Source organism: Phascolarctos cinereus, unplaced genomic scaffold, assembly GCF_003287225.1.
Source record: "Phascolarctos cinereus isolate Bilbo 61053 unplaced genomic scaffold, phaCin_HiC Scaffold_3;HRSCAF=262, whole genome shotgun sequence".
Lineage (NCBI taxonomy): Eukaryota > Metazoa > Chordata > Mammalia > Diprotodontia > Phascolarctidae > Phascolarctos > Phascolarctos cinereus.
The window spans coordinates 161399515-161411644 of record NW_027555736.1 but is presented as its reverse complement, the minus strand read 5'-3'; the positions used below and the strand labels follow the sequence as shown (position 1 = coordinate 161411644).

The window sequence follows — 12130 nt, the reverse complement described above, 5'->3', positions numbered from 1 at the left end:
GGGGATGTTGATATTCTCTTTGATTGATTCATGCTGTAAATGTCTGTATTCCAGGTGAAAGCTGAGGGGACAAAAACACCAAGAATGAGATAAGTCTAAAACACACAAAATTAGAGAAAATTAAGATTGGTATATTTATATTGAATTAGCTTTCCTCTAAAGTCATTACTATTTGTTTCAGCTATAGTGTTATTGAGACTTTTTTAAAAAATCTTAAATACATGTTAAAATATAGGGGAAGCTGAAGGCCTTCTAACAAGTTCAAAGCCATTTTCAGAAAATGAAGGTCAATATAGCACCTAGATCTTTAGAGCTAAAAGAGATCTGAGTGGTCACCTAGTCAACATTCCTAAATTCAGAGATAAGGACCTAAGGACCCTGAGTGACTACAGCTTGCCCAAGGCCACACAGGTAGGACATAGAGGAGGAAGGACTTGAATCCAGGTTTTTGGGTTCCAAGCCCACTGCTCTTTCCATTGGACCACGTGACCTCTTCTACAATAGGCACGATGTAGCAGATACTTCTGGGTACACAGACACTCTGTGGTAGGCCTTGGAGTGAAGTGTGTATCAGGTGAACCATTCACCAAAAAAGCAGTCTGAAAGGAATCCACATGATTCAAAATTCTCAGGGGACATACAGAAAAGACAACCACCATATTCACTGGACAAGCTTACAGAAGAAAAAAATCAGAAAGCTTCACCTTAATCAGGACCTTCTGGATTCTCTTTTTGTTAGTCCTATTCACCTTCCCTCCCCAAATTACTTTGCATTTACTTTGTAAGTATTTTTACATTAATATGGTTTCCGCAGGGTAAAATGTAAGCTCCTTGAGGGCAGGGACTGTTTTATTCTTGTCTTGGCAATACCAGCATGTTGCATAGTGCCCGGAATGTAGTAGGTGCTTAATGAATACTTGCAGATTTTACTTTCTACAAAAATACATAAAGACTATACAGAACTGACTCCCAGGGCTTGGGGTGGAATACAAAAAAAGAAGGTGACATGTTTTTTGGTTTGTCTTTGCATCTCTAGTATCTAGTACAGTACCTGGTACATGTTAAGTAGGTGTTCAATAAACACATGCTGGATTAAAACAAGCAGAAAAGAAATTAGAATGATTCTCATTTTCTCTCCTCTCCTCTCTCTGACCACTGCTTTAGACCAAGCCCTGCCTTCTTTCTTCTCTCAGAAGTTCCCGCATTAGAATCAAACTACAACTCAAGATGTCTGCCACCTTTCTCAGCAAAGCCCTACGTATAAATTCTGAGAGGAAACATGGCATCATGGATAGAGGAATGAATTCGGAATAAGGAAAACCTACATTCAAATCCTGCCTCTGGCACTAGCTGCATTAACATGTTCCAAACAAGTGTTGGGCAAATCAAAATGAGCTAAAAAGAAATGAAATTCTAATGAAAAATGCTTAACTACACTGCTTCTAGATTCATCCTTCATAAAAAGCTGCTTTCACTATGACCCTCCCCTGTTCCAAAACTTTCAATCAAATGCAACAAGTATTTATTAAGTGCTTACTATGTACTAGGCACAGTGCTAGTCGCTGGGATATAAAGACAAAAAGGAAACAATTGCCTGCTCTCCAGGAGCTTAGATTTTACTGAAGTCATTACTGTTATTTGGAGGGTGGAAGGGGGAAGAACTAACAATCAGGGGAATAATGAAGAGACTTGTTCAGGAAGTGGCCCCTGAGCCATGCTTTAAAGCAGGTGTGCACACTCCGTGGGCCATTTGTGGCACCCCAAATTTTTTTCTGCAGGCCACTGAAATCCTTTGGCGCACCACAAGCAGCCCGAGGGTTGTGCAGGTCTTCTTTAAAGGGAGCTGGGGACGATAGACAGCAGAGGTGAGGAGGGGAAACATTCCAAGCTTGGAAGGTCATTTGCACAAAGATATAGAGCAAAGAAAAGGAGCGTCGCTTACAAGGAAACAACAGCAGATAGAAGAGTGGCTGGGACATAGAATGCATGCAAGCCTTTATTACTTCCTTAGCAGCTGTAAGACAAACTCTTAATTCTGGATTTCAAGGCCTTGGCTGATCTTTTCTCTCCTCTATATAAACTCTCCATTTCAGCCAAACTGGACTACTCACTGAACCAAGAACATGCTTTCGGCAGCTTCCTTACTTCAACATTTGAGCATACTTTCCATTTGGGCATAACTTCCTTCACTCCTGCTCCTACAACCCAGATCTTATAATCTATGCCCTCTTTTTCTTTTTTGTCTAAATTCTGTCCACACTTTAAGGTTTCCCTCTTATCTGAAGCCTTCTCTGATAATTTCAACAAGAAGATGGTCTTATATTGTTATTTCTCCCATAGGTATACGTACTGTTACCTTACCTAGCTTGTAAGCCTCTATAAGGGGCTTAAGCCCCACTAAGTGAAAGACACACTACTTTTAATTCCTTATATCTCCCATGATGCGAAGCATGGTATCTTGCACAAGAAACCAATTAGACATTTATTACTGTTGGTTTCCCAAAAAAGGAAAAGATGAAAATCATTTAGCCAAAAAGTACTGCCTATCTGGAAACAGCTTCTGTTCCAGTCCCGGATCACATAACACTGCCTCAGAACTCAACCTGATCCTTCCTACCATCACTGAACCCCTAAAAAACTCTGCTTTGCCTAGATCCTCAAGCAACTGCTTCGGTATGCTGTCATTCTTTAATTCCAATTTTATATTAATTCAGCCTAGTCTTCTTTTCCCCACCAAAAGTTTTATATGGAAGCTCCTAATGTCCCTAAGCAATCAAAATAAAATAGATTCTTAAGGCAAAAATCTGCCAACCAAAAGTTTAATAAAAAGGTCTCCTACCAGTATCAACTTCTCTAATACATTTTTGCACGTCTGCTTCCTGTCACTAAGTACATCTTTTTGCTTCATCAAGACACGATAGCGACTAAAAAATTCTTGATATGTCCACCTGCCAAAAGAAATCAACAAAAGCTTAGTTAAATATTTGGGAATGTCTCCCACTAAAAAAAAAAAAGTCTGACTTAAGAAATACCTGGCCTACCTGGAGGGAAAACCTGCTGCACTAATTCGGATGGTTTCCAAGACACCACATGCCCTCAACTGCTGTACTGCCCGCTTTTCATCAAACCTACAAGTGAAAATGCAAAATTGTTAAACTACAAGAAGCATTAGTGTAGCCAAGCATAAGTGTGACTACAGCTACAATTTGCTTCCCATCATTTTGCTCTATAAGAATTAGCTGATAAAAACATGAAACTATGAAACGGAAAGAAAGAAACTGATGGTTCTAAAGATATAGAAGTAGTAGTGTGAAGAAAAAGAAAAAGTTGTGAAGGCAGAACAGTGACCAACAGTGAGAATATGAACATACAAGGGCTATAGTCAGGTTTGTGCCAAAGTACACCTGACCATGAGTCAGGATCATATCTCTAAGTGTCTAGTTCCTATAGTACTTAATGTAGGCTTAAAAGACCATCCTTTCAAATGTTTTAATACTCCCAAAGACCTCTGCACTCAATCTCAGTTATGGCCACAATAACCGCACCCTTGACTTGGTTCAACTTGAAACTTTCAGTTTTCTTTAGGTTACTTTATGCCATTGTCTTCTCATTCTCTCCTTCAGTTTACTTACATCTCTTTTAATAACAATAATAGAAATAGTAATGATAATAATAGTAGTAGCTAGTATTTTTATAGTGCTTTAAGATTTACAAAACACTTCATGTTATTTCATTTGGTGATTCTCACAACAACCTTGGGAAGTAAGGACTGTTATGATCTCCATTTTACAGATGAGGAAACTGAGGCTGACAGAGACTAACTGACTTGACCAGGGTCCATAGTTAATAAGTGTCTGGGGCTAAATTTGAACTCAGGTGTTCCTGACTCCAAGCCCAGAGCTCTACCCACTGTGCCACCTAGCTGCCTCAAGATAGTTTTTTCCAAGTGATTTATTACTCAGTGACTTCTTTCCCAGGGTCGTTAAATATACTTTTTTCAATTGAGAAGTTAAAAAATATACTTACGTAAATGGAAACTTGAAGTCATTTGGTTTAATACAGCGCACATAATGGGGAGTTGTAGCATTGAGAGTCTCCATCAGCAGATGAAGGGAGTTTCTGAACTACGTGAAAAATAAGAGAAAAGAGGAGTCAAAGATATAAGAGTTGGATTAGCTTTAAGATCATATCATCTTGTTCATAGGTTTTTTTAATACTACATAAAAAATGATCAGTGAATGAAATAGGAATGAAACCAGTGAAAAAGAAGATATCAATAGAGTATCTCATTTTCAAAATGTATCCTTTCCATTACAGCAGGAATGATTTCATAGTGGTGGACACTGGTTAGAGCTTTAGAATTCATGAAGTTAACAAACCTGTGAGACAGGCAGAACAACCATTAAAATGGCATTTATAGCCATGAAAACCGAAGCTTAGAAGGTTTAAGGGATATGTCCAAAGTCACACTAGCTAGGATTCAAACCCAAATATTCTGATTTCAAGTCTGGAACTTTCTACCCACCAAAGTGCCTCTTTTAAATGGTATTCCTATGTCATTAGTGCAAAACACACTGGCACTCATCATCCTGTCTCCTGAAATACAGAAAGGTAATTGCTAAAGGATTGCTAGAACTAAAAGCAGCAGCAATTTAAGTTTGAGCATTGTAGATTTAATTTGAAAAACACAAATCATTCCTCTCCCATCTTCAATTCACATAATTTTATTCAGAGTGATACTTAAGTATTATGGACACAAAATTCTCACTCAATTTTGAGGTTTACCTCAAAATCAATTTTTTTTTTGCTAAAAAGTGTTGAAAAACATAGTTACTACCTAGGAGGCAGCTAGGTTCAGTGGATAGAGGATGGGGCTGGAGTCAGGAAGATCTGAGATCAAATCCAGCCTTAGACACTTACTAATTGTGTGCTTTAACTCCTCATCTGTAAAATGGGGACATACTGGAGAAGACAATGGCAAACCACTTTAGTATCTTTGCCAAGAAAACTCCATAGACAAAGTCCGTGGGGTCACGAAAAGTCAGATATGACCAAACAACAACCTAGGGGCAGTGTGGTACAGTAGAAGGAGAAATGACTTGAGTCAGAGGAATGGGTTTAAATGCTGTCTCTGATTCATATTATGTGTGAGCTTAGACAAGACACCCCTAGGAATCAGTTTCCTTGTGTGTAAAATAAAGGGGTTGGACTAGACAGCCATTGAGCTTCCTTCCAAATCCGAATCTGTAATCCTATGAAATTAGCACACAGGGTGTGTGTGTGTGTGTGTGTGTGTGTGTGTGTGTGTGTATGTGTATGGGAGGGGGGGCAGGAGAACAGCCTGGAACTGATTTCTTCCCTGTGGAAAACTCCAGGTGCAGAAATTCCCTCTACTCTCTACAAATAGATGGACTGATGACTTGTCTGTAATTTATAATCTGAGACAGTTGCCTATGACATGGAGAGGTTTGGGGGTCTATGATCACAATACTGGTATGTGTCAGAAGCAGGATGACTTGAACCCAGGTCTTCCTAACTCCAAGGCTGACCCTTTATCAACTGTTTCCGTTTCTACACACACACACACACACACACACACACACACACACATATATTCTCTCTCTCTCTCTCTCAAAGATTTAGAGCTGGAAAAGACCTTAGATACCATCTAGGCCAGACACCTCAGTTTTAGATGAGGAACTGAGGCTTCTCATGAATGCTAACATTATTCAAATTCCAGTGGCATGAAATAGAAAGCATAGTATTATCTCACTTGTGGAACTCTTTGTCCATCATCCTGATCTGGCAGAAACCCAGTTTACCAAGCTTAAAAGCAGAGGACCAGATGTTAATTTATTATTAAACTAGACATTCCTGGAAGAGGCAAAGGAACATCCTAAGTTTCTCCTTTTCCTAAAAAGAAGATGCTACTTATCGATAGTGATATTTGTGAATACTGTTTTTTAAATAGTGTTGTTAGCTTATTCTTCAGGCCCTGAGCAAAATGATTGTAAAGGGAAAAAATTTCTATGCAAAAATACCTCTACCCCCTTAATTCTTCTTAGGTGGGGTTGAGAAGGGCCTACCTTAAGGACTAACCTGAAACTGTTATACTCCTAGAAACTTATCCTACTGGCTATCGGGTAAAAGGCCATGACTACACAGGTGTTTTCACACCTTGGATAAAGGTCAGAAGTGCCTATTTTGTACCTACCAACCACCAAGCTTGAAATTCAGCATCCATGACTAGAAGCAGCAGCTAGCTAAAGCTTGGCTTTGAGGTCCTAGCACAATCCAAGTCAAAACGAAGCAAAGACAAGCAATGCTTTGTTTTCTCTGAGATCCTTAGGGTTAGGAACTGGAAGTCTGCCTCATATATTCATTCATTCAACAACTACTTATTTAATGTGTGCTGCATCCCCTAGAGGGTAGGAAGCTAAGAGAAATAGAAGGCATAGTTTTTGACCTTCAGTAGCTTAGACTCTATATAAGAAGTGTGTATATGAAAGAGAAAAAGATAAAGATTATTCTAATACAAACTCAAAGGCCTGGTGGAATTGAGAAACCGATAAAATCTTTGTTGGTTGAGCTGAATCAGAAAAGGATTCATAAAAAAGATGAGGGTGCAGCTAGAGGTGAGCTCTGAAGAATGTGTAGGATTAGGATTGGTAGAATGTGTGTTGGGGGAGGAAGAAATGGATACTAAATCATATTCAATTATGCAAACATTTCTTAATCATTTATTATGTGTCAGACAGTATGGTAGCCAGGGACTAAAAACAAAAAGAAATTTGTTCATGTCCTTAATGAGCTTACATTCTAATGGGTTAAAGTCCCAGTAACTTCTTATTGGATAAGAAGCATTAAACATCAGGGTTCATTGAGAAAGGGCAAGGAAAGTTTGCGTCTTAACTGATGTTAGGAAAGGAAGAAGATTAGCAATGTACCACTTACCTGGTGTCCCACAGTTTTCTTGTGCTCTTTTGTTGACTGGCCTGGTCTAACCTTAGTTGGCTTTATAGGAGTCCTGTAGAGTGGGGTACGCCCAGAAGGAGTGGCTGAAGAGGGGCTAATGGCTTTTTCATCATCTTGAAATAATTCTGGGAGCATCTTAAACTATGTGACAAACAGAAAAAAAAATATTAAAACTAGAATAAAAATATAAACCTAGTGAAAAAAACAATGTGATATTCTCCAACTATAGTGGATTACTTCAAGTAACTCTAGAAAAATGCTTTCAGACTCATACTCCATGAACATTATATGATTCAATGGCAAAGAAACAGTAGAGGATTTAAAGTTAGATGCTAAAACAATATAGATGGAAGAAAAGTTGTGTTGTTCTACAACACAGATTTGATAAATGAATTCATAAAAATGCTTTTTTTCCTTTTCATTTTCATTGATATCTTTTGTCTTTACATCACCATTATTTCTGAATATACCCCTTCTTCATACACTACATAGTGAACCAGTCCTTCTAATAAAGAAAAAAGAAAGCAAAACAAACAATTAAGCAGAACCAATACATTAACTGAGTGACCTTGTATATGATATTCTGCATCCACATTTCTAACATCATCTCTGCAAAGAAGGGAGAGAGGTGCATTTTATCAACTCTTCTCCAGGACAAAGATTCTTGGTCATTACAGTTATAGTGTTAAGATTTGATTATGTGTTCTTTCTATTTACATTGGTGTCATGAGGAATACTTATTTCCTGCTTCTGCTTAATTCATTTTTGAACCAGTTCATGTAGAACTTCCCATAAGAAATTTTAAATGTGAAAATATTATTGCTGCTCTAGTGTTTCATTATAAAAATAAGATTTCATCTTAATACTGCAGTTTAACATGACAATTTGTTTCCATCATGAAGAAAACATTTTCATAGGAGCTCAAGCTCAATTCAATTTAACAGTAAACTTTTATTAATGTCCAGTACATGCCAAGTATTAGAGGGAATATGAAGTTTAGATAAAGCATAATATCAGTGCCTTCACGAATATGACAGGCAGTAGATATATGCATCATAGAGCCAAATACATAAATAACATCCATTTATATAGTCCTTTGAGGCTTGTAAAGTCCTTTACGTTCATAATCTCATGTGATTTCCAAAATAATCCAGTGAGGTAAGTGCTACAGCCCTTTTATTCTTCAAGGCTCAGGTTAAGAAGTGAAGACAAGACGGCAGAACATCAGGAAACAGCCAAAGCAAAGCTCTCCTCCACTCCCTCAAAAAAACTCCTCCAAAACAGACCTAGAAAGTGCAATAGACTGAATCTTGATGGGGAAATTCAATAAAATATAATAGTGAGTTATTTTTCCAGCCCAGATTGGCATAGAGACACAGAGAGTTCTATGGACATTGGAATTTGGCCAAGAAATCAGGCCGTAAAAAACATTCCATAGGGATAGGTGAGGCACAGGGCCAAGAAGAGTTCCCAGGCCTATACTAGGGCACTGTGTGCAGGTTGTGGGAATAGGCGTCAACTACATAGTTCAGTCATCACTACTGTTCTCTTGGTCACCTTTTGTTGCGGGGGGTGAGGAGCAGGCAAAACTTGAGCTTTACTCTCATCTGAACTAGTTCAAGGAGGGAAGAATAAACATACACACATATTTAGGTACAGAAATTCATTGTACCCAACAGGGAAGTAGAAGGGAAAGAAGTTAAGAAACAGGTGGGAATGAATAAGAGAGAGAAGAGAAGAAATAGTAAAAAAGCAAAACAGACTCGTGAGGAGGAGATAGGGTAAAAAAGAAAAAGATACATATAAGAAAATAAGATGGAATACACACAGCAATCATACCTAAGAATGTGAATAGGATGAACTCACTCATAAAATGGATTAGAATGGATTAGAAACCAGAATCCAACAACATGTTGCTTATAAGAAATATACTTGAAACATAAAGATACACAACGAGCTAAAAATAAGGGACTAGAACAGAATTTATTACGCTTCAGCTGAAGTAAAAAGGGCCAAAGTGATTATCTTGATCTCAGATGTTGTTCTTTTTGGTGTTGTTGTTGTTCAGTCGTTTCAGTTGTGTACAATTCTTTGTGACTCCATTTGGGGTTTTCTTGGCAAATACACTGAAGTGGTTTGCTATTTCCTTCTCTAGCTTATTTTACAAAAGAGGAGCTAAGGCAAGCAGGATTAAGTGACTTGCCCAAGGTCACACAGCTAGTAAATGTCTGAGGCCAGATTTTAACTCAGGAAGATGAGTCTTCCTGACTCCAGGCCTGGCACTCTATCCACTGTGCCACCTAGCTGCCCAAAAGCAAAAACAGATCTAATTAAAAGAGAAAAACAGGGAAACTACATTTTACTAAAAGACACTATAGGTAATAAATTAATATCAATAATGAACATACACACACCAAATAGCATAACATCCAAATTCTTAAAGGAAAGGGTAAATGGGTAACTAGAGGAAATAGTAAAATTATCATTAGTAGAAGGCCTCAATTCACCCTTCTCAGACTTAGATAAATCTAACCATAAAATAAATAAGAAAGAAGTTAAGAAGATGAATAGAATTTTAGAAAAGTTAGATGAGATAGACCTCTGGAGAATAGTGAATGGGAATAAAAAGAAATACACCTATTTTTCAGCTGTATATTGTACCTTCACAAAAATTGGCCCATGTATTAGGGCATAAAATCCTCACAATGCAGAAAAGCAGAAAATGTATTAAGTACTTTTTTTCCTGACCATAATGCAATAAAAATTACATTCAATAAAAGGCCTTTGAAGCACACATTCAAAATTCATTTGAAACTAAATAATCTAATAATAAAGAATGAATGGGTCAAAGAACAAATCACAGAGTCAATAATATCATGAAATATAATTATAAGAAGGAGACAACAGACCAAAATTTGTAAGGATGCAGCCAAGTCAGTAGTTAGAATTTTTATATCTCTAAAAGCTTACATAATTTTAAAAAAAAAAGAAGAAGAAAAGAAGAAAGAGCATATTGAGGAATTGGGCTTGCAAATAAAAAAAATCTAGAAAAATAGCAAATTAAAAAACCCCAATTAAATACCAAAATAAAAATCCTGAAAACCGAAGAAGAGATGAACAAAACTGAAAGGGAAAAAAATAATTGAACTAATAAATAAAATTAGGAGCTAGGTTTTTTTAAATAGACTAAATCATTGAACTCATATGATTAAAAAAAGGAAAGAAGAAAATCAAATGACTGATATCAAAAGTTAAAAAGGTGAATTCACACAAAATGAAGAATAAAAGCAAAAATTATGATCTATTTTTCTTATATGACAATAAAACTGACAATAAATGAAATGGGTGAATACTTACAAAAATATAAATTGCCTGGATTGAGAACAAAAAATAGAATATTTAAATAATTTTATCTAAGAAAACAAAATTAAGTCATAAATGAGCTCCCTAAGGAAAAAAAAAAGAACAGACTGGATGAATTTACAGGCAAATTTTACCAAACATTTAAAGAATAATTAATTCCAAAACCATATAAACTATTTGAAAAATTAGGTAAAGAAGGAGTCCTATTAAATCCTTCTAAGGCACAAATATATTCTCAAAATTTAAACCTGCAAGAGTCAAAACAGAGGGGAAAAACTGTAGACCAATTTCCCTAATGAACATCAATGTAAAAATTTTAAATAAAATTCTACTAAGGAGATTTCAGTTATATATCACAAAGATCATATACACTATGATCAAGATAGATTTATACTAGGAAAGCAGGACTGGTTCAATACTAGGAAAACTATAAGCATTATTGACCATACTAAAAAAAAACACACACACACACTAGAAAACACAGGAATCAATGGAACTCTCCTTAAAACGATAAATAGTATCTATCTCAACACAAGGGCAAACATTATCTATCAGAATAACCTAGAATCCTTTCCAATAAGACCAGGGGTGAAGTAAGGGCATCCATTATCACCATCACTATATAATATTTACTAGAAATGCTATCTACAGAAGAGAATTTGAAACAGAAAAAAACGAAAGAATAAAAGAGTCTCTGTTCTTTACACACATTACATATAGCAAAAATTATAGAAGATGGGAACACTATCAAAAGGGCTGCAGAGGGGATGGAACCAAGATGGCGGAGTAAAAGCAGTGACTTGCTTGAGCTCTTCCCCAAGCCCCCCCCCAATACCTCTAAAAAATGGCTCTAAACAAATACTAGAGCAGCAGAACCCACAAAAAGACAAATTTCTGGCCCAAGACAACCTGGATGGTTGGTTGGAAACATCTGTTGTGCCTGGCTGAGAGAGGAGCACAGTTCAGCATGGGCCATGCAGGCAAAGACGGGACTCAGCAAACCTGGAACAGGCTTCAGGGGACTGAATCAAGGGGAGCTGTGGTGGTTTCCAGACTTCTCAACCCACAAATGCTGAACACAACTTAGAAGGTCAGTAGGAAAGGTCTATTGGACCTCAGTGAGAGAGGAGCTCAGTCTGGCCCCAGTCCCAGCCCTGGGGCAGTGGCTGCTTCCAGAGCTCTCAGCCCATAGATGGAGGGGGATTGAGTGGCTGATCAGAGGGGGAAAGCAGGGATATCTTTGCTAGTGCTGAGGCAGGATTGTCTTGCTTTGCTCATGCTTGGATCTGAATGGCAGTCCTGGGTGGCAGTCTTGGGGTGAGGAAGAGCACTGGCATGGTAGAGCTCATAGCCAGGTCAAGAGGGAATTGTCCTCACAGTTCCAAGGCAGAAAAGACTGCTTGTGGTCACTCACAGACCAGAGCACAGGCCAGGAAAGGAGTAAACACCTCGCCCTTGATTGTACCACCTTGGAAGAACTGAAAATTTACAGGTCCCTAGAAATATCTCTAAAAACAGTTGCACAAAACCAGTGAAGCTTGGGACAGTACATTCTCCACATTGGAAGCAGAGCCCTACCTTAACAAAGAGGTTAATAGTCAAGTAACTGGCTGAGAACATGAGCAAACAGCACAAAAAAAAAGACTGTAGATTCTTACTTTGCTGACAAAGAAGATCAAAACATACAACCAGAAGAAGACAACCAAGTCAAAGCTCCGATGTGCAAAGCCTCCAAGAAAAATATGAATCAGTCTCAGGCCATGGAAGAGTTCAAAAAGATTTTGAGAAGCAA

General features: G+C 37.6%; 1 protein-coding gene across 4 annotated transcripts in view; it reads right to left on the bottom strand.

Moving 5' to 3' along the window:
• MYO5A (myosin VA) overlaps positions 1-12130 on the bottom strand; it is a 220600-nt gene that overhangs the window by 78762 nt on the left and 129708 nt on the right. For all 4 annotated transcript variants that reach the window (XM_020980968.2, XM_020980986.2, XM_078151253.1 and 1 more), the window contains exons 15-18: positions 6955-7116; positions 4027-4124; positions 3042-3128; positions 2840-2948 (exon numbers count right to left, since the gene is read on the bottom strand). In XM_020980968.2, coding sequence (XP_020836627.1) covers positions 2840-2948; positions 3042-3128; positions 4027-4124; positions 6955-7116 — 456 coding nt within the window. The remainder of the gene's footprint in view (positions 1-2839; positions 2949-3041; positions 3129-4026; positions 4125-6954; positions 7117-12130) is intronic.